This window comes from Dermatophagoides farinae, chromosome 1, assembly GCF_024713945.1.
Source record: "Dermatophagoides farinae isolate YC_2012a chromosome 1, ASM2471394v1, whole genome shotgun sequence".
NCBI lineage: Eukaryota > Metazoa > Arthropoda > Arachnida > Sarcoptiformes > Pyroglyphidae > Dermatophagoides > Dermatophagoides farinae.
In genome coordinates this window covers 1,800,861-1,823,022 of record NC_134677.1, presented here as the reverse complement: position 1 = coordinate 1,823,022, position 22,162 = coordinate 1,800,861, and the positions used below count along the sequence as shown (strand labels likewise).

General features: G+C 29.2%; 7 protein-coding genes across 10 annotated transcripts in view; 3 read left to right on the top strand and 4 right to left on the bottom strand.

Annotated features, from left to right (window-relative positions):
- The first annotated feature begins 304 nt into the window (after positions 1-304).
- On the top strand, positions 305-2,065 carry LOC124492681 (testis-specific serine/threonine-protein kinase 2-like). The gene is made up of 2 exons (XM_075732051.1): positions 305-359; positions 429-2,065. The coding sequence occupies exon 2, from the start codon at positions 512-514 to the stop codon at positions 1,868-1,870; it is 1,359 nt and encodes a 452-aa protein (XP_075588166.1). The 5' UTR covers positions 305-359; positions 429-511; the 3' UTR covers positions 1,871-2,065.
- Positions 2,066-2,310: 245 nt separating this feature from the next.
- On the top strand, positions 2,311-5,295 carry LOC124492679 (cytochrome P450 4V2). Of its 2 annotated transcripts, none has more exons than XM_047055641.2 (6): positions 2,311-3,318; positions 3,375-3,579; positions 3,639-3,838; positions 3,904-4,133; positions 4,196-4,352; positions 4,412-5,295. In XM_047055641.2, exons 1-6 carry the CDS (start codon positions 3,045-3,047, stop codon positions 5,032-5,034), a joined length of 1,689 nt encoding a protein of 562 aa, XP_046911597.1. In that variant the 5' UTR covers positions 2,311-3,044; the 3' UTR covers positions 5,035-5,295. The 2 variants fall into 2 exon arrangements, with proteins under 2 accessions (XP_046911597.1, XP_075588153.1); XM_075732038.1 differs by having other exon boundaries at positions 2,619-3,318; positions 3,922-4,133.
- Positions 5,039-7,702, bottom strand: LOC124491701 (nose resistant to fluoxetine protein 6-like). 2 transcript variants are annotated; one of them, XM_075732030.1, is made up of 6 exons: positions 7,037-7,702; positions 6,803-6,973; positions 6,543-6,752; positions 6,390-6,483; positions 5,717-6,314; positions 5,039-5,652 (listed from the first exon to the last, which is right to left on the bottom strand). In XM_075732030.1, exons 1-6 carry the CDS (start codon positions 7,653-7,655, stop codon positions 5,095-5,097), a joined length of 2,250 nt encoding a protein of 749 aa, XP_075588145.1. In that variant the 5' UTR covers positions 7,656-7,702; the 3' UTR covers positions 5,039-5,094. The 2 variants fall into 2 exon arrangements, with proteins under 2 accessions (XP_075588145.1, XP_075588148.1); XM_075732033.1 differs by having other exon boundaries at positions 6,543-6,722.
- Positions 7,703-7,956: 254 nt separating this feature from the next.
- LOC124491697 (uncharacterized) lies at positions 7,957-13,272 on the bottom strand. The gene is made up of 6 exons (XM_075735359.1): positions 11,505-13,272; positions 11,085-11,428; positions 10,867-11,025; positions 8,997-10,809; positions 8,564-8,913; positions 7,957-8,480 (listed from the first exon to the last, which is right to left on the bottom strand). The coding sequence occupies exons 1-6, from the start codon at positions 12,941-12,943 to the stop codon at positions 8,374-8,376; spliced, it is 4,212 nt and encodes a 1,403-aa protein (XP_075591474.1). The 5' UTR covers positions 12,944-13,272; the 3' UTR covers positions 7,957-8,373.
- A 242-nt stretch (positions 13,273-13,514) lies between these two features.
- LOC124493077 (uncharacterized) lies at positions 13,515-16,782 on the top strand. Of its 2 annotated transcripts, none has more exons than XM_047056134.2 (3): positions 13,515-14,079; positions 14,626-15,378; positions 15,442-16,782. In XM_047056134.2, the coding sequence occupies exons 2-3, from the start codon at positions 14,640-14,642 to the stop codon at positions 16,482-16,484; spliced, it is 1,782 nt and encodes a 593-aa protein (XP_046912090.1). In that variant the 5' UTR covers positions 13,515-14,079; positions 14,626-14,639; the 3' UTR covers positions 16,485-16,782. The 2 variants fall into 2 exon arrangements, with proteins under 2 accessions (XP_046912090.1, XP_046912091.1); XM_047056135.2 differs by lacking the exon at positions 13,515-14,079 and adding an exon at positions 14,165-14,462.
- Positions 16,515-18,707, bottom strand: LOC124493075 (uncharacterized). The gene has a single exon (XM_047056133.2). The coding sequence runs from the start codon at positions 18,705-18,707 to the stop codon at positions 16,776-16,778; it is 1,932 nt and encodes a 643-aa protein (XP_046912089.2). The 3' UTR covers positions 16,515-16,775.
- Positions 18,708-18,870: 163 nt separating this feature from the next.
- Positions 18,871-22,162, bottom strand: part of LOC124491693 (uncharacterized) — a 32,468-nt gene continuing 29,176 nt past the window's right edge. Inside the window, exons 11-13 of the mRNA XM_075735358.1 lie at positions 21,727-22,066; positions 20,702-21,607; positions 18,871-20,540 (exon numbers count right to left, since the gene is read on the bottom strand). Coding sequence (XP_075591473.1) covers positions 19,103-20,540; positions 20,702-21,607; positions 21,727-22,066 — 2,684 coding nt within the window. The 3' untranslated portion in view covers positions 18,871-19,102. The remainder of the gene's footprint in view (positions 20,541-20,701; positions 21,608-21,726; positions 22,067-22,162) is intronic.

The window sequence follows — 22,162 nt, the reverse complement described above, 5'->3', positions numbered from 1 at the left end:
ATGCAATCGTGACGTTGGATAATCTTCGTTTGGTTAAGCACTTTTGGTTGCTTTTATCAAATCTCATAGAAAAACCAAGGATCTCATTTTGGGCAAGGTTATCACAGATATAATCATTGAAAGTGTTATCAGGATTTCGATTTTCTGGGATCTATAGCTGTAACAACACTTAATTCTATAATGCCAATTACACGCACAATATAAATTTTTTTTTTATTTTCTATTTCCACAAATACACGTGTTGTTTTGGCAAAAATAAAAAAAAAATTTGCTCACTTTTCATATACGAGGTATAAACGTGTGAATGTGAATTTATATATTCGAATTATTTCTGAATCGTACAATAGATAGCACTATAAGTAATATTATTTTGATTTTAATTTAATTTTTTTTTTCTATTTTTCTGTTTTACCATTGTTATTATTTAGGCTTTATATAAATCGATTATTTTTTCATCATTTCATGTGTTCCGTTCCATTTACATCATTATCAGTATACAGTGAGCACAGTAATGTTTCGTGAATTATGTAATTGTTGGCCAACAAAACCGGCACGTCATAAACGCGAAAAAGAACGTAAAAATGAACGCAAAAATAATGAACGAATAACAACGATGACGAAACGACGATATGATACAAATAGAAAAACTTATGATTGGAAAAAAGAAGATTCATCCATACGATTATCTACTCGTTCAGGTTTTGCACAGATTCCAACATCGCCAACAGCAACAATGGCTGGTGCTACATCAATCAATCAAAGTATGCGTCAAGCAACACCGAAATTATCACGGCCATCGACACCATCACAAATGAAAACGACGGATTTGACACATATCATTCGTCATGATCCAAATGAAACAACCGTTGAAGAAATTCTACATTGGAATGGCTATAAATTGGAAGTTGAAATCGGAAAAGGAAGTTTCGGCTCAGTATATCGTGCACGTGATCTTGTCAATGATACATTGGTAGCCTGTAAAGTGATCGATATAAGTAAAACTTCGAAAAATCAAAGTCTTTCAGTTCGTAATGAATTATACGTTATGGAAAGTGTTAATCATCCACATATAATCAAACTATATAGACATTTCATCATTGAATCACCGAAATCTCGTCAGGTTTATATTTTCATGCAGCTTGCCAAATCAAAATCATTATCGGTTTATGTTCGATCATTTAAAACGGGTTTACCCGAACAAACAACGAAAAAAATGTTTGCACAAGTCGTATCGGCTATCAATCATTTACATGAGAAACATATTGCACATCGTGATATTAAAATGGGCAATGTATTATTAGATGAAAATAATGATTGTTTAGTGACCGATTTTGGTTTAAGTCGTATTGCATATCGTGCATCACAAGGTAAAAAAATATTGACAAATAAATTCTGTGGTACAATGCCATATATGGCACCAGAAATCCTATTGACACGTGATAATAAATTAGTTTATGATCCATTTCCTGCTGATATTTGGGCATTAGGCGTACTATTATATTGTATGATTAATCGTGGCTATCCATTTCCAAGTGATGGTTCAAAAATGTTGGAACAACAAATGATACATAAAATACGTTTTGGTAAAAAAATGCAATTCGAACCAGGCATTGATCTTATTGATCTATTTCAACGAATATTGGAACCAAATGCTGAATTACGATTACGTATGGATCAACTAATGAAACATCCATGGCTAATTAAAGAGATTAATATTGTTGAAAGAAATGTAAGACTATATCGTGCGGCCGAAAATTCTCAATCAGTTACAATGAAAACAAAAAATCAGTCAATGTGGGCAAGAGAAAGTTTTCTTGAAAAAATTGCTCAACGTAAGATGGCTATTGTGAAAAGACTTCGATCATCATAATAATCAATATGAATAAAAATGATAAATATGATGGTCTCATTTTTTTTTTGAACAATAACAATCAACAACCAACATCATCATCATCATCATCATCATCATCATTGTCATCATCATCATATCGTCATATCAACGAAAAAAAAACGTTCAAAATAAATCACACAAATATCGAAAAAATAAATCCATAAAAACGCGAATTTGTTAATAGAAAAAAAAATAAAAATAAAAATTTCCAATTTTCAAAATATGATGATAAAAGCAACAAACGAATTTCTTAAATTATGAAAATTTTTTTTTTCACAATTGTTCGATAGAAAAAAAAATGAAGAACATTTCCTGTTTGTTTGTTTGTTTGTTTGAATTTTTATTGATCGAAAAATACACTTGACTTTCTTTACTTTGACAGCTAACGATGAAACTTTATGGCAAACATTTTTTTTTTTTGATTGACATTGTACAATTAACCTGTCAACTATGTTACCCCTGTGTGTGTGTGTGTCTGTGAAAGTATCTTCATCTTTCATTCTAACATCATCATCATAATCATTAATTTAAACAAATTTTTAATCGATGACATTGAAATCTGAATGGATGGTGATTGTTTTTTTGTTTTTGTTTTATTTCGAACAAGTTCAAGATCACAATTATCATTAACAGAATCTATACAAGTTCATCGGGTTAACAAATAGACTATTCATTTGTGTGTGTGTGTGGGGGGGGGGCGAATATTGTGTAACAAAGAAAAATAAGTGTTTAAGATAATCCAACTTGAATGATCAATAGATCATCTTGATCGTAGCTGTCATTGTCAAACAAACAAACAAACATAGATTTCTTCCTTGAACACATATATGCACACATGATTTTTGGTGGCACAATTTTTTCTTCAATGTTTCAAATCATTGCATGAGAGACAGCAGGCAGCAGTGTAGACATTAAAGAATGAATGAAAAAAATAGGATTTTTTTTTTCACAAAATGTTACATTGACATTGTTTGATCAACGATTCGGGTCTTGAAATGTTTTTTTTTTTGTTTGAATCAAACAACACATTATCTTGTTTTATGTTGTGTAAGATGATAAAAAAAAATCAAAAGCAAATGTTTTTTTTTGTTCTTTAAAGAAACATCACACCATTCATACGTAAAGTATTTAAACACAATGTTTGTCGTTGGTTATGAAAAATTTTGTTATCATTCAAGATTTTTCAAACATTCGATTCGAATATCAAAATAAAATTATGGCAACCATAGTGACCATGTTACCCATTGGTGTAATAATAACCGCCATACTAGTCATCATTGTTAATCTATTCAGATTAATTTTTATCCAATATCGATCTTATCAATATCTGAAAAAGATTCCTGGCCCTGATTTTCGTAATCCATTGCTTGGAAATTTAAAACTATTCATCGATATCATTTGTACACCTAATTATCGTCCATCACAAGGTGATTATTTCGATTATTGTCTTTGTCTTTTTTTTCTAATTTTAAAATTATTTTAGGATTTTTTAGTCTATTAAAAGATTTAAGTGATGAATATGGTTCAAAATTGGGTCTTTGTCGTGTTTGGTTCGGACCATTCATACCGATTGTCGTTGTAACCGATGCTAATATTGCACAGAAAATTTTAAACAGTGAACATCATCTGGATAAAGCTACACCATATCGTTTGGTTCGATTCGTAATATTTGATGGAATTCTTACATGGTAATGGAATGTATGGAATATTCTTCATAATAATAATCTGATTCAAATAATCTGATTAGTAATACGGAAAAATGGCGTCAACAAAAACGTGAACTACAACCACATCTTAAATTGAAAGCATTGCATTCATATCTACCGAATACTAAACATTATTTATCGATATTGAATGAAAAAATTGATCAATGTATCAAGGATAATAATGGTATATTTTCGGATGCTAAACCAGTCGTTTCAACGTTTGTACTCGATGTTCTTGGTGGTAATATTCAACTTTTTCAATCATTATAATCCTATTTTTTTACATTTTTTTTTTGATTTCAAAAGCAAATTTTTTCAGTACAGAATTCAATTCATTATCAGCTGGTTTCAAAGAACCTAAATTCATCGAACGATTCGAACGTATGACTGACTTAAGCTATGTAAATCTATTGAAACCATGGACATATTTTTTCCGTTATGAATTATTCAATTCATTGATATTGTTCACAACCAAAAATATGGATAATTTAAAAAGTTTGTGGCTTATTCTACGATTTCAGCGTTCAGTTCGAGAGGTTCGTGTTGTTATTGTCATTACGATAGGTTGTTCATATCGTTAATCCATTTCAATCTCTAGATCATTAATAATCGTGTGGAAAAATTACGTAAAAATAAAGATGAACGAACTACAATGATGCTGGACACAATGATCGAATCACGAATGGATCATAATTCAATGAAAGTGACAAATATTAAAGAAATTGAAACGCATATGAATTTTTTCATTATTGGCGGTATGTCATTTAAATTTTAATTAACTTGAATTGATTCATTTGAAAAATAAAATTCTTAGGACATGATACAACAACAACTTCATTATCATGGACATTATATTTGCTTGGTCATCATCCACAGATACAGGAACGATTACGTGAAGAAATTGATGAATATCTAGATGAATTGGAAGCTAATGATGAACAGATTACATTATTGAATATGAAACGATTAAAATATCTGGAATGTTGTATACTGGAAGCATTACGTCTTTATCCATCGGCACCGATTGTTGGTCGCCGTGGACGAACACCAATTCAACTGGATAATGGAATCACTTTACCAACACATGTTAATTATTTGATAATCATATCGAAAATATTGAAAGATCCAAAATATTTTCGTGAACCAAATCGTTTCTATCCAGAACGTTTTCTAGTGGATAAAGATGATACAGAAAATTGGTTCACACATTTAGCTTATTTTCCATTCAGTGCCGGTATTCGTATGTGTTTGGGTCGTGAATATGCAATGATGCAATCAAGAATGTTATTCATCAATCTAGTTGGTAATTATCTAATTAAATCATTAGATAATTATGGTGAATTGAATCCAACAATGAATGTTTTACATGTACCGGCACATTTTCCCATTCAATTTCAACGACGAACAAATTGTAAAATTAGAAAATTAATAATTTAAAACAAAACAAAAAAATTTAACATATATTTATTTTGTAAATTATTATTTCTAAATGATTTTTCATACATTTTCATTATTATGATTTCTCAATTCAATTTGATAGCTTTTTTCACCAGCAATGTTTGTTGTTGTCATTTTGTTATCTATTTTGTTACCATTTGCAACAGTGGATAATATGAATCGTTTTCGTATCATAGTAAATATGCTTACAATTGGACTTTCAAATAATAATGTGAAAATAAATCCAAATATATAGGCTAACATTAAAGCGGCTACGCTTATCATCAGTATTGATGGATAATGTAAATCAAAAAGATTACGACTTGTATCACGTATTATATAGACAACAAGAAAATGTGTAAGAAATACTGAAAATGTCATTCGTGATAATGGCCGAAAGAATTGCCATGATAATATTATGGCTACAAATGATTCTGGATTGGTAATGCAAATAAATATGATCATCGTTAATATCAATGACCATAATAATCCATTCATTGATGAAAGTATTGATGACCATATTGGATGATATGGTTGTCCAAAATGCCATGGAAATGTATCATATATACATAGTAAATATGCAACAATAATGGATGTCCATGCCATAAAAGTTTTCCACTTTAAAATTTAAGAAAAATAAAATTAAAAATATTGAAAAATTTGTTTATCCGATGATACTCACTCGAGTCCAATGAAAATGATTTGGTTTAATGTGTGTTAAATGATAACCAAAAATAAAACCGACAAGAAATACGTGTGCATGATTCCATGGTTTATCATAATATTTCAGATATTTTCCCGTTTTATCATCGATACGAAAATCACCCGGTGCAGTAAGAATTGTACCTGGTGGTGAATTTTCCATTACAATCCATATTGCTTGTAATATAATGGAAAATATGATCAGAATTTTGCTCAACAATAATCCACGTTGTGGAGAACGAAGAATAAATATTAACGGTAATATTGATAGCCAATGTAATTGCATATCAGCAGCCAAATACCAAAGATGTGGTTCACACATATTCTCCGAATCGATTAGATTTTGCATATAGATCAAATTTTTCCACCATGATTTTTCACATGAATTGATCATCCATTCCATACGATATTGCCATACAGGTCCATCGAACAATGGTGGTAATAATGTTATGATAATCATGAATGCCAATAATTGTGGTGTAAGCCGTAAAAATCGTACTAGAAGAAATGGTATGATACGAAATTTTTTATAATCACCACCGATTTGTTTGATCGTTACATATGAAATTAATAATCCACTTTTTTTTGGTTCAAGAAAAGATATTTAAAAAAAAAATTTGCATTTTTTTACTTTTCAAAGAAAACAAACTTACCTTAGAAAGAAAAATGTCTCAACAGCATAGAATCCTTTCAATAATGGTTGTGTATACCAATTGGTCATTTCATTTTTTATCAAAAATAATTGTGCTAATAAATATAGATCAGATTCAAAAGATAAATTTTTCAAGCAAGAAAAAAAAACATACAAAATCGATTCATGTCAAAGAATGGTATAATGTGACCAAGAATAACCCAGCTAATACTACAAACACGAATTCCATGTATACACGATAGATCTTGACTATTCGATTTTGATGAAAGAATTTTTCGTATATTTGATATTGGTGAAAACCAAAGTAAACATGTTACGATAGCATAATCTTGTCCTGTACACATTAGATGAATATATATATGTTCTATGTAGCAATAGTCATGAATATAATCAAATTAAAAAAAATTTATTTACTTTTTTTCACTATAAACCAATCATAAATGGCAGCAATGATTGTCATTATGATGAAAAATCCAATAAACAGCATGGACATTATCTGTACATTGTTTGGTTGCCATGATTCTGTTCGTTTTGTTGTGCAAATTATTTTGTTTATTTTTAAATCAAATATTTCTCTACCAAATCCTTTTTGAATAAAAAAATGATATTTAAAAAAAATTCATAAAATAACCACGAGAATGATTTTACCTTTTTCAGTGATAATTTCAATATCATCAGCTGTACAATCCGATGGTAAACAGATTCCTTTACGAATGGCTGCATAATAAAAAAATGATGACAATTGTCCAAGATCATGATAGAAATTCCCTGTCATAGATTTATTGTACAAATCATCGGGTAGAATATTCTCCGTTTCATGGAATAAATTATGCATTGTTGGTCTTGGTCTTGGCATCGGTATTGTTAGATCAATCAGACAATATTTTACAATCAAATCCAATGGATCGACACTCATACATTGATCATAATCACCATAATCAACCATAGTGCCAAGCATCATACCGACAGGAACTATTGATGATGGCCATGAATTGAATAGACGGAAAGCCCAAGTTCGATGATCACCGAACATAGCATCACGAATGAATATCAATTTTGTACGACATTTTTGCGTCAGATTTTCATGTCGAAATAGCAATCCATTTGGTTCGATATAATTTGGCAAGAATACTTTGGCCAATGTTTCATTCGAAACATTCAATAGACGATCCCAAAGATATGATTCATTTGAAGTTGATAATGGAGATATAATGAATATTATTATGAAAATACAAAAAAATAATCTATCAAAAATTTTTACATTCATAACTAAATGATTTGAAGAAAATTTAAAAAAAAACTTAAGAATTACTGAAATCGAATCACAATACGGAACATAATATCATCTGAAAAAAATGCCAGGATACCACAATTTTTAAAAAAAAATGAAAGGAAAAAACTGAACCAGAAAAAAAATTCGAATGTATTTCCTAGAATGGCAGCAATATTATTATTATCATGATGAAATAATTTACAACCTTAACATGTAATATGATGTTTAGTGAACCATTTCGTGAGAATATTTAAACGGAGGTGTGAAAAATGAATGTTTAAACCAACAAAATCCAAAAAAAAAAAAAGAATTTTTTATTTTATTTACCAAACATACACACAAACCACACAGACAAGCTTTCACCAGAAGAACATATATATGAAATATTAAAAAAACCAAATTATATTGGATGGCAAAAAAACAAACAAACAAAGATTCTAATCTGACAATGATGAGAATCATAAATCAGACTGGTAAATAAATTTTAAAATCATCAAGAAATACAATTTGCAAATATTTTCTCCATCTTTCCGCGATCATATATCAATCATATATATATGACAAACCATTATTTTTCACATATAAAAAAAATTTAAAAGCAGAAAAAGAAGGAATATGTAATGTGTGTGTGTGTGTGTGTGAATGAATGAATGAAATAAAATAAGATCACAAATTGAATTCAAAAAGAAAAAAATTTGAAAACTTTACAAATTTAATCAATTTCACGAAGCCTATAAAATAATAGATAGGCATTGGGTGTAATTATTCCATGATCATTGGCAATTTTATCCACACAACTATCATCGAATAGACGCCAACCTATGAAGAGAAAAAAAATATACAGAATGGTGTGGGGTGTGGTTAGAGAATGATTTTTTTTTTCTTTGTAAAAAAAAACATACCAAATTCATTTGTATGTGATGAACGTGCAAATGCCGTATAATGTCCCCAAGAGGCACAACCTTGATGACTAACAACAGCATATAGATCATAGATTGATGGCTGTGATTGTTGTTGTTGTTGTTGTTGTGTTTGAGCATCATCATCATTATTATTATCATTATGATTAGCAGTATAATATTTTTCCAGATTCAATTCAAATGGATATTTTATCATACGATTAATTTTTTCATGATTATAAATCGATGAATGTGTTTTGAAACGTTTCAATTGTATAACCAATATGGATGGTAGACGCCAAAATGATAGCTGTTTGGATGCTTCTCTTGGTACTTTACAATTAGGACAACGCCTATCGGAGAAAAAAATCATCATCATCATCACAATTAATATTAATAAAAAATTTTATGATCAAAAAAAACTTGATAGACTTACCAGCAATTTTGTGGACCAAGAATTTCTGGCTCTATAAATGCCTTTAGACAATCATCAAGTGTAACATCATCATCATCATTATCATTACTAATGTTAACATATTCAATATTTTTATCAAATGAATTCAATTGTACAGCAAATGGATACATTGGAAAATTTTTAACCGTAATCCAATCCATATTGATAAAATAAAAATTAATTAAATCAATTAATTCATCATTGCCATAGGAATTGAATTCATCATCATCATATTTATTTATCGATTGTTGTTCATCATCACCATCATCATCATCATCATCATCATCATTCAACATCATTGGCGATTCTTCTTCTTCTCGATGTGGCGGGGATGGTTCATGCATTAGCGAATTTTCACCATTAGTTGATGTTGAAGAATTTAAATTACCATCATCATCATCATCTTGTTCCATATCAACATTTCTATAGGATACAAATTCCGGTGGTGTTATTTCTATTTCTACACCATTCATCATTGACATAAGTAAAAATGGTACAATCGTATCGTTTGGATGTTGGATTTTAGATTTATGATATATTAAATGTGGGATTGGATCAATGGTTTCCATGTTATTATTATTGTAATTGCTCGATGATTTTGCCACATTTTTTGGTGTAAACGAATGAACATTAAATCGATTAAGATTACCGATTGCATTTGGATTAATATCTGTTTTATTTTCCATAGCCATGGCTTGACGATAGGCAATAACTGAAAAACGGGCATATGAACAAAGAACCTCACAAAGATGGCTATAAGATATGCGAGATTTTTTTATTGAACAAACAAATGGAAATCCAATTTGATGGCTACGAAATTCTCGTTGTAAAATACAAAATTCAACATGTTCATCATTGTTATCAATATTTTCATTTTCCGATGATAATGATGATGATAATGTTGATGGTAATTCAAATAATAATAATGGTTGTTGATTCGATAGATTGAATGAGGAATGATGATTACTATTATTATTCATGAAAATTGAATGATTTGATTGTTGTTGTTGACAATCGGTAAGTAGCCAATTAACATTGAAAAATTTAACAGGCATTATATCATTGGAACGATTATGTTGTTGCCGTAATTGTGGCTGCATTAATCGAACATTTTTCGTTGGTATTACTTGTTTTTCTAACAATTTATCCAATAAATTATTTACGGTTGAATTTTGAGCAATACAAACAGAAAATTTTGAAACATTTTTACACATATCGGTAATGGGATCACGATCAAAATAGATGACATTATATATTAATTTAGGTGGTGGAATCGGTAAAGGTACAAATAGAAATGGATCGAATATAATGCTTTTTTTCGTACAATCAGGACAGGTAAGAATCGATTTGAATTGACCACAAAATAGATCGATTACGATTGAATTATTACATAGACGATATTGTTTCCAAGCACGATCGGCAATTTCTGTCATTCTTGCGAATATTTCTTCACGAATTTCATTCGTTGGACAGTCTTTTATATCATAATCAACAAGACTATTATTATCATCATCATTAGAATCCTTTTGGTGATCGCCATTGATTTTGGCTTCATTTCGATTAAGATCTTCATGTATGGCATCCAATAGAAATGACATTAATTCCTGTGCATCATGTTGACCATAACCAGCGAATGTAATCACTTTTTCACCAATTAATGATTTCAATCGTGTGGGAGATATTGATGATTGTTTACCCAGCCATAATTGTAGAAGAAATTGTGCAAATGCCCGAGCCATTATACCCTTCATCCCTAGAGGGTTTTTCGTATTTATATCATTTAGATATTCATTTGCTAAACATCAAATAAAATGAATTCAAATGAATCGAATTGTGTGTTGAAAATACTTACAGAGAAAATAGTCTCGTAATGGATCAGTATTTGCCAGACATTGTAATACGGCATTCATGAAACAAGTATTGCCCAGATTATCTAAACCGATAAATCCACGAAAACGGCCACAACGACTTGTATTGATGGCTGATTCAATCTCACCATTAGCATTGATATCTATTGACGACAAATTAAAAATTCAGACAATTCCTACATAAATTCATTTCACAACAAACCATTATTATTGTCTGAAGATTTTGATAAGGTTAATATCATATTATCATTGGGAAATCGACACTTTGAATCAGTGGAAGACGGTGATAATGTACATGGTGTCCATTTATTTAGACTAAATGTTGACAAAGGTAATAAGGATGATGACGATGATGATGGAAATGATGAATTCAAATCAATTGTAGTTGTCATTGTATTTGTAGACGTAGCCATTGATGATGATAAAACTGGTGTGATCCAATGTTCTTTAATAGTACCCCATGTAATTGGCAGTAATTTTTGTAAACGAATTTCAACAGTTTTCTTAAGAATTTTTAATGAACATTTATCTGGTACAATTTCATGTCTAAACAAAACGAAATTTAAAAAAAAAAATTCAATGTAGATAAATGAAATCAATTAATCATACAAAAAAAACTTACTTAAATGTAAGATTTAAAAGATAGATAAAATTCTTATTCAATTGAATTGGATTCAAAATTGGAATCTCATTATTATTATTATTGTTGATATTTGGTAGTAAGCTATAATCAGTTTCGAATTTCATTCTCATTCCATTTTGATAAAATTGAAATTCACAATGTTGTACATTATTTATATAAAGAAATAATAGAACAAAATCATTAAATTCCGAATAATTACTTTTGAGATCGGTTAATTGAATTTCAATGATATTATTATTATCATCATCATCAACATCATCATCATTATTATTATTATGATTATCATTTGTTTTATCATTATCATTTATTAATGCCGATGGACTATCATTATCATCATCATCATCATCATCATGAACACTAGTAATGATTGAATCAAATTTTGTTGATGTTTTCCATAATGTTGATGATGAATTATTATTATCAATAAGATTTATTAATGTATTAGGATTCTGATCAACATTGAAATTGAAATTTTTATTATCAAAGTCTTTGTTAATTGTAATATTTTTATCACTAGTTGAATCGCTTGCCGATGATGATGATGGAGATGATAGTGATGAGGCTGATGAATATGTTGTTGTTGTTGTTGTCGAAGTCATTGTTACATTTTCCGTTTCGATAATTTTTAATTTTTTAATATTCTGTTCTTGATTATCCATATGATTTTCAAGTAGATCAACATCACCATTTATCATTGCTAATTCTTTGGTTGATGATATTTCTGGATGAATTTTTGTCAATTGCTCAATCGATTCTTCAGATTGTTTAATCATTGTTATATCATTATTATTTTCATTCATAATTGATTCTGAATGATGAAACATTTTCCGATCATCGATGATTGCATCAACCGTATCGATATCCATATCATTTGATTGTTGAATACAATCATTTTTATTGAACTCTCGTTGATGATGATGATGATGATGATTGATAAGAAATTCATTGGGACAAAAATGATAACCATCACCATTGGTTTTCAATCGATTGGAATCAGAATCTTCATTAATCGATTGATTAATTTGTGATTCTACATTTGTAGTAGTTCCATTCTGATGATTATCATCGACAGTTGAATCAGATGAAAACATTTTGATCATATTATCTTTATGATTATGATGATTACAATTCTTAATCTTCATTAGGCCAAGATTTTCAAATTTATTTCGAACAACATCAACATCTTTAGTATTGTTGTTGTTGTTATTGTTCGTAATAATCACACCATTATTATTATTAATTTTTTTCAAATTAATCACATTATTATTATTTATGGCAGAATTTTCATTATTCGAATTATTGATTATATCATCACCATCATTGTGATTGAATAATTTTTCATTTTTCAAATTTGTTGTTGATGACGATGATAATGATGATGACGACGTATTAACAGCATTTAAATGTTGTTTCGACATTTTTTTTCAAAAGTAGAAAAATTCGGGTTTATTTTTTTACCAATATATTTAAATAAATAAAATGAAAACAAACATGAATGATTGAATATTTAGTGGTTAGAGTAGAACACAATGTTTTTTTGCTTTGTCACACTTGATGATGATGATCATCATCATCATTTTCATTATCAAAATCGGATACGCCGTTTTTTTTTCGTATATCACCAAAAATAAATTTTTATTTTCTATTCTTAATTATATTGTCGCCCCGAAACAAAACAAAAAAAAAACAGACGTATCACAAACTTTATACGGATAAACAATCATATTTTGTGTGTGTGTATGTGTGTGTATTAATGAAATCGAGAGTGCGGCATCGTTGTTTTCATAATGAATATTACGCATGTGCATTTAATTTAATCATACAGTGGTATTCAACCCTCAAAACTTTTCTATCGCCAATTTTGATATATCGAATTTGAATTCTGGTTTGTTTGGAATTCACTTGATTATAAACCAGACACAGAGAGTGAAAGAGAGAAAAGTACTTTTTTAACACTTTTGTCACGGTAAAGGGTAAAATGATCATTCTTCATAACAAATCGATTTATAAAATTTCCCGTAGTGATAGTGTTAAAATGAACATATTTCCACAAAACCAGTATGTTTAGGTTGAAATTCATTTCGATTATTTTGATGATTCGATTTTTTAAAGATTCAGAGGTTTTTTTTCTTGTTAAATAGAGAAAATTGAATGCCGGATGTATATAAGTACTATATTACGCAATAATTAATTGTTACGACAAGTCACGAAAATTTTTTTTGATTTACTTATTATGGTAATAACTGAAATACTTTCTTACTCATACCTAACAAAGTATTCATTTGTCTACAACTACTATCTAAATGTGTGTTATGACTTTGTTCAAGATTTTACCATTTTGATAATTTAATTGGATGGCAATTGATATATATGCTGATTATTATCATAGCAACACTGTGAACTAAAAAAAACCCTTCCTTTTGATTTATATTTTTTCTCTTTATGAATTCAAAACCTAATTCTCATTATCAACAAGCAATAATATAATAAACAAAACTGATATGATGAGGAAGAAGAACATTTAAAATTCCTTTGAATTAATTGCTAAATAAAGGTAAGTTATTTTTTTTTTACTTTTTTTCCCAACAATATTGGATGTTACCCATGTGAATGTATATTCTCCTTATCTTTTCCAATTTTTTTTAATAACATTTGGCATTGAGTATGCAAAACAAATAGAAAAAAAAGATTCATATTCATTAATGATTGTGTGCGATGTTGTTTTACATCAATCAATGTGTTTTTAACATTTCTAAAATGTTATTGAATGTGTATGAATGTGTGCATATTTATATTTTTTCCACTTCATCGTGATGATCATGATTTCATCGAGGAAAACAAAATTAACAACAAAAAATAGTTATATTTTTGTTTTTGTGTATGTGTGTCTGTTAGTGTTTTTAATCATTTGTCAAAAATAGCCAGATTATCATAAAGGTTTGTTGTCACCAATGATGGTTGATCTGTTTTTTTTTTATTTTTTTCAATCATCTCTGATTATCACAATTCACAAGTGTTTTTTTTCTAATGCAATATTTTTTTTAATTGATATAAAAAGATTAAAAAGATTTTTGTATTTTTTTTAATCAATAAAACAAAGGAACAAACATCACAATGGCATCATCATCGTCATCATTCAGTATGGATCTTTTATCTTCCATGATCTGGTCACCGTATCAGACAATACAACAGGCTGTTTTACCTTTTTATCATCGATCGTCTGGACCCTCTACGATTATTGACCTTAATGATAATTGTTTATGGACGATTTATTATTATTTAGATTTTGATGATCTTGTTCGCTGTCGACGTGTTTCCCGTCGTTTTTTATCGACCGTTAATGATTATTTTAAATTGATGAAAAATTTCTATTATGATTGCCATATGAATGGTGTACGACTTCGTCATGGTCAATATCAATTCAATATTTGTTCATTTGAATTTTGGCTCGAACATATGCCATCCATTCGACGATTACGTTTTGAACAATGTCATATGATGCGTAATGCTCTCGCACATTGTCAATTTAATCTATTCGATTCAATATCGGCATTTATTACCGATTTAAAAGAACTACATCTTGGACGAGCTTTATTCATTAATCAACATTCATTATCACAACTGATTCATGCATTTCCATTGTTAACACATCTAACTATAACTATTTACGATGAACATTTATTATCGCAAATCATTTCGGGATTTCAACACTTATATTATTTAAATCTTGATGAAAGTATTCTCTATCATTATTCACCGTCATTGAGGAATTTACCTCCATCCATTCGTGTATTGATTCCACCGATAGATTTGAAGAATGAAAAATCTCAGATTCTCAAATCAATATGTGATGGTAATTTTTAAAATTATTAAATTTATTTTATATATAACAAATTTAATATTCTCTCCGAAACAGGACATGGAATCAAATTGGAACGATTGGAAATACGCGCAACAATCCATAATATCAATGACGATCGTCATTATTTCGATTTGATTGGCCAGATTCTTGTCAAACTACAATGGCTTCAATTGGATCTTTCTTGTGCATCACTTTTTAATCCACAATTTACATTGGATGGTCATCAACAGGAAATTAATAATAACTATCGTGATGATTATGAATCAAATTCCAACGGATGTTTAAATTTGATCTCCGGTCTACATCGTTTGGTTAATCTTAGAGTATTGATATTGAAAGAAAAAGATTATTTCGATGATAATTATCATGATGATGAAGAATCGACAATCAGCAATTCAAATCGATGTCGTAGTCTCTTTGATGATTTTTCCATGTTGAAGATATTCAAAGGTTGTTCAAAATTAATAATGCTTTCAATCTCATCATCACTTTGCTGTAATCGTAATGATTATGCACGCTATACGATGAATCGAAAACAAGATGATCAAAATATAAATCGCATATTGAACAGATGTTTTAGAAAACAGCAAATGGTAGATGAGGATGGCAATATTTTTGATTGTGATATTTATGACGATGAAGCTATAAATCATTCTAGTCATCATATGAAAAATGACAATGATTCCATTGATGGTTGTCGCAGCACATTAAAAGAATTGATAGCTGAACAAAACCTGGATAGTGGTTTCGATAATAATAATGATCAGAGTATTAGTGTATCCAAATTAGTACCGAATTCAATAAGTGATCACTCATTATCTACATTAGATCAATATCTTCCAAATTTACGAATATTAAGGCTACGTGGTGTTCGTATTGGACAACGTTCATTATTGGCTATACAGAATCTTGAACGATTACAATTTTTGCGTTTAGATTCGATACGATTCAATCGAAATGAAAAATCATCAATCAAAGAATCATTTAGTGAATTAATGCGTACACTAACATCCGATATGTATCAATCAGATGAACAATATCAACAAAATCGGCAACATCGTACATCAATTCATTTGACGAACATTCCATTGATCTGAAAATCAAAAATGTTATACACATTTTACTCATAAGTTTTTCATTTTTAATCAGATGTTTTAATCAATCAAACAAACAAACATGAATACATTGCAATTGGGAAAAGGGTCAAGGTAATTGGGTGCTTCAAAAATTCATTATTTTCTCGCTTCAGTGCATTATTCTTATTTATAATCGACTTTTGCATATTTAAATGTTTGTTTTCACATTTTGTAATTGGTGATTTTGGTGGATATATTTAATTTATTTGTGTGATCTAATTTCATTTTAATAAAGTATCATTTGTCAGTGATTTAAAAATCCGAATTCTCTAGATACATGGTAAAATAGATGAAAAATGGAAACAATAATGCAAATATGACAAGAAGAATTCGGAATAAAACTTTATAATGATCATATCGTTTTTTATTGATTGATTTACTTTTTTCTTGTCGTATGATGTTGGTCTGTTGTTGTTGTTGTTGTTTATCATTGAAAAGTTTGGCAAATTGTCCTTTAATAAATTCAAATTGTTCACTAAGAAATTCTTTCGAGAATGATGAATCATGTGATAATGAACAAGACATCAATATACCAGGATCTTGATATAATCGTTCCAATGTTAATGATTTGGGTAATGTTTTATGCCATATATTCAATATTGGTACAGGATATTCACGATATAATCGATGATCGATACCATGTGTAATACGAATTGAACGTACTGTACGTTTTAATAGATCGGACCAATATTTAATTTCAATAATGATTGTATCTAATGTTGTTATGCTTCCACTTTCACGGCTATTCTTTTGTGATCTACCACCATTTGATTCATGACCATTCATTGTATTGATTAACATATTGGCATGTTGTTTTTGCTGCTGTTGTAGTTGTTCACGAAATTCTAGTTTAAATAATAATAAATTCATTTCCACAGCCATAAAAGCGAATAAAAATCGTGATTTTTCCGGATGTTCAAATAGATAAAGCTGTTGATATTGTTCATCCAATTGTCGTGCTAATTGTGACATTTTCAAACATTTTTCCTTCATAATCATTTCATTTTCATCATGATTATTGGATGTGGTACTAAAATTTAAAAAACTTTGATTTTTCAGTGTAGAATCAATAAATTCTTCTTGAAATTGTGTAATAAATTCTTCTCGTAATGAATGGAATAGATCTATGTCGATCATATCATTACCATCATTTTGTTCTTCCATACATCGTGTACAGATACAATCACCAATATAATAATTTCGTAATTGTTTCAATCGTTCCATTCGTGATAATGAAATGTCAACATAATTAATGAATAATTGTTCACCAATTTCAATCGATTTCATTGCTCGTAATTGAATGACAGGTCCATAGTGTATAAATGAACAATTTGGTATACAAGAATGTACACCATCAGCTGTTAATATGCTTGGTTCAAGATATAATCCATATGCAATTGCATCTTTCAAAAACAGTCCAGTTAATGTTTCATCAAAAATTGGTAATGTATATGACCAAAGACGAACAAATATTTTCCATAATTCATATATTTTATCATCATCTGAAATCATGGATAAAATTTCATTCTCACCAACATCATCATCGTCATCATCATCATCACGACAAAGACGTAATTCATCAAGTAATCCAATGAATTGTAATAATGCAAATTCTTCTGTTGTCATATCAGTAGATTGTTCATCATTGTCATCTGATTTATTGGCAAATTTTTCACAACATATTGTTATACGATCGGCAAGTTCATTATGTTCAATAATAATTGCCAGTTCTAATTGTTCAAAATTAATTGGTTCACGAGTCAAGGGATTAAATATCGGCTGATAATGTATTGATTCAGGATTTGTGAGACGAAGATAAAGACGTAGAAATAATCGCGATGAACTGGAAAGAATATGTCCATATTTCGCCAACAATGGACATTCAAGATTATGAACATTTTTAAATATACTTGGTGATTGTAATTGTTGACATGATCGACAGAAATGAATCTGTTGACAATCACGACATATGTAAAGATTTTTCGAGCCAATTGGCTGCCGTAGACATAGATCACAGATTTTACCACGCCATGAATCTGCAATAATATGTATAAAAGGGCGACAGGTGACCAAAATATCGCCAGTTTCAAATGCTACTGATTTTGATAATCGTTTATGATCATCATCATAATCATAAATAGTTGATCTATCCGTTGAAATTGATGAAAATGAATATCGAAACATTTTATTCAATCAACAGAAAATTTATTATTATTATGGATTTAAAACGCAATAATAATAATCGAAAATTAATGTAAAAAACAAAACTGTCATTTAGCGGTGCTGTTTATACTGACACAACATCGGTAAACATCAAACATGATTGCCATCAAGTAACGCCATCTAGTTGCAACAAAAAACAAATCAATTTTTATTTTCAACAAAAAAAAAAATAAAACAAGACAAAACAAAAAATCAGATTTTACAAACATTGATATTCACAATTCAAATTTATACAGGGAAAAATTGGAAATGAATTAAATTCATGTGTATTACAATACATTTATTTCTGGCTGTATGGTAAACATTGTCTTATTTTGAGGATTAAAACATAAAAAAAAATGGCACTTTGTATTCAACTAATCCGTTGTACGATTTTGTTCGGTTGTTTGGATTGAATCCATTTCATTCGCTATCTGTTCACGATCCTGTTGTATTATATTGATTCGATTTTCTATCCGATGATCATATGAATAATCATTCCATAATGACAAATCAATTTGATCGACAGATGGCATACGTTCATTATTATTATTATTATTGGTAAATGTAATCACAGAATTATCCATTTCTATTGATGATGATGATGATGGAATTAAATCCATACATTGTATTTCGGTATTGATGGCCGTTGTTGTGGTTGTTGCTGGTGTTATTGTTGTTGAATCCATCATTGAAACTCGACAATTTTGGGTATTAGAAATTTGGCTATTGTCATTTGAAACGATTGAATTATTGTTATCATTGTAAATATCATGATGATGATGTGAATGTTTTGCCATATGAATATTTGTTGATAATGTATCAAAACGATCCATAACCGGATCCGTCAATGTGACATAGATAAAATTTTTATTGTTATTATTATTATTATTATTTTCACTATGATGATGATCAAATCCATTCATCGATGGATCGGATATTATTGAACGATAATTTGATTGTCGACAATGATGATGATGATCATGATGTTGCAATTGATTCAATCGATTTGTATCGAAATGTAAATTTTGATTGATTAATTCATCATTTTCACACAATGAACAGGATTCATGATGATGATGATGGTAATGATGATGCTGCGATTGAATTGGCAAAAATTCATTGACAATAGTATTATTAGTATTAGCTATTGTCGTTGTTATCGATGGAATAAATCGATTCGTTTCCATTGTCGAAGTGATTGATAATGTTGATCGATTAGAATTGTTAAGCAAAGAAATTGTATTGTTTTCAATATTCATTGTTGCCGTTGTTGTTGGTATTATGAATAAATTGTCAGATCGTTGTTGTTGTTGTTGTTCGATCGTTGTATTCGAACGATGAACAGAATGATGATGATGATTATTATTATTATTCAATAATAGATCACATAATTTTCGTGGTTGTTGTTGTTGTTGTTCACAAATCGATACAGTATCATTCGATTGTATATCACCTTGATGATCTAAACAGTTTGCTATATGAGCAGATGCTTGTAATGTATCCATCATTAAATCTGGTAACATTTCTCTATTATTGTTATGTAGATTCTGTTGTTGTTGTTGTTGTTTGGAATTTATCTGATTAAATTCAGGATATTGTTGAGGTATCGTATCAAAATAAGAAGTAGTAGCTGTTGTTGTTGATGTTGCCGTAGTCGATGATGATGGTAATAATGAATGGTGATCAAATGTATCGAAATTGGTCAATGTAAACAATTTAATTGATCTATGGTCATCATCATCATCATCATCATCGTTATGATCATCATTAAATATTTGAGTTTTGCTGTTAATTAGCAAATTATTTGTACAGCTAATAATTAAATCCAATCCAATATAAATGCGTGTGCGTTGAATATTTCCAGATAATAATATGTACATAATGAGAGAAAATAAGAAATTATTAAGAATTAAATGGAAGAAACATTGATTTTTTTGTTTGTTAATTACAATGTAATAATGATGATCATTTACCTGTTATCATTTGTTGTTTGTTTCGATTCATTTAGATTATTTATATCGGATGTTATTACCATTTCTGTGCTTAAATTTTCGGATAGATTATCAAAACGAACTGTTTTCGATCGTTTTGTTAGACTCGTTGTTGTTGTTGTTGTTGTTTTGTTTTTACTGCTACGTTTTTGTCGTCGACATTGTTGTTGATGTCCAGTATGAACTTTAATCAACAATGTTGCCACCAATAATGAAATAAGTAAAAGGATTACTACAATAGAAATAATGACAATCCATATGAATGGTAAATGTGATATATTTAACAATGTTGTTGTTGTTGTTGTACGATGTTCAGCACGATTCGTTTTTGTTGGACCCATTTTCGATTCATTGCCATCATCATTATCATTATCATTGTCATCAACATCATCATCGTTATCATGATTGTCTATATCGTAATTACCATGTTCATTATCATGAATATTTGTTGAAATTTTTTTATATCTTGATACAGTTGTCGAATGATTATTATTATTCTTCATTTTATTTTCGTTAATACTTATTATGGATGAATCATGTTTGAATATCATTTCCGACTGTAATCGATGATCATGATCATTGTATGGTGATGATGATGATTCAGATGTTGAACGACGTGTTGGTGGTGGTGGAACTCGAAATGAAAGACTTATATCACTAATCGAACGGCCATTCATCTGTGCTGAAATATACATCAAATAATTTACTGTTGTTTGTTGTTGTTCACTACCATCTTCATCATCATTATTGACATTTTGTATGGATTGAAATTCTTTTCTTCCAGAAGAATCATGATTTTGATGCTGATGATGATTATGATTATGGTCTAATTCATCGACATGAACTAAAAATCTTGGCTCAATAGATGTAATATTGATCAGTTGCCGTCTTTATTTAGATGAAAATGAATTTGAAAAAAAAACGATAAAGCAGAAAAAAAAATCATTGAAATAAAAAAAAACAACTCGCGTCATTTCACTTTTCATCAAAAAAAAGAGAAAACTTACTTGTCTTTGAAAATTTTAAGATTATAATGGATCGATAAATTCTGATTTTGATGATGATGATGATTATGATGTGAAGAATGATAATAATGTTGTTGTTGGCCATAGTAAGTTGGATTTAGATCAACTTGGAAATTTTTATCGATCGGTCGTATAGAATCATGATCATGATCATGATCATGATGATGATGATTATTATTGTTGACATTAATCATTGATTCATTCATCGATGTTGTAATAGAAGAAGATCGAACAAACAAATGATTCGGTTGGCGACATTCAACTTGTATCAATTCAAATGATATTTTTGTATCACAGATCAATTGATGATTTATTGGATTTTCTATATTTCAAAAAAAATTTAAACAATAAAATTTAGAATATGAATGATCAAGAAAAAGAAGCAATTCATTGTCTTGGGGTGTTTTTTGCATGGTTT

Coding starts and splice junctions, on each gene's coding strand:
- LOC124492681 (XM_075732051.1), top strand. CDS start 512: ATGTTTCGTGAATTATGTAATTGTTGGCCAACAAAACCGGCACGTCAT.
- LOC124492679 (XM_047055641.2), top strand. CDS start 3,045: ATGAAAAATTTTGTTATCATTCAAGATTTTTCAAACATTCGATTCGAA. Junction 4,134..4,195: donor TTCAGCGTTCAGTTCGAGAG/GTTCGTGTTGTT, acceptor TTCAATCTCTAG/ATCATTAATAATCGTGTGGA. Junction 4,353..4,411: donor GAATTTTTTCATTATTGGCG/GTATGTCATTTA, acceptor TAAAATTCTTAG/GACATGATACAACAACAACT.
- LOC124491701 (XM_075732030.1), bottom strand. CDS start 7,655: ATGAATGTAAAAATTTTTGATAGATTATTTTTTTGTATTTTCATAATA. Junction 6,753..6,802: donor TTGGTTTATAGTGAAAAAAA/GTAAATAAATTT, acceptor ATTGCTACATAG/AACATATATATATTCATCTA. Junction 5,653..5,716: donor ATCATTTTCATTGGACTCGA/GTGAGTATCATC, acceptor TAAATTTTAAAG/TGGAAAACTTTTATGGCATG.
- LOC124491697 (XM_075735359.1), bottom strand. CDS start 12,943: ATGTCGAAACAACATTTAAATGCTGTTAATACGTCGTCATCATCATTA. Junction 11,026..11,084: donor ATCTTCAGACAATAATAATG/GTTTGTTGTGAA, acceptor TGTCGTCAATAG/ATATCAATGCTAATGGTGAG. Junction 10,810..10,866: donor ATTACGAGACTATTTTCTCT/GTAAGTATTTTC, acceptor TTTGATGTTTAG/CAAATGAATATCTAAATGAT.
- LOC124493077 (XM_047056134.2), top strand. CDS start 14,640: ATGGCATCATCATCGTCATCATTCAGTATGGATCTTTTATCTTCCATG. Junction 15,379..15,441: donor TCTCAAATCAATATGTGATG/GTAATTTTTAAA, acceptor TCTCCGAAACAG/GACATGGAATCAAATTGGAA.
- LOC124493075 (XM_047056133.2), bottom strand. CDS start 18,707: ATGTTTCGATATTCATTTTCATCAATTTCAACGGATAGATCAACTATT.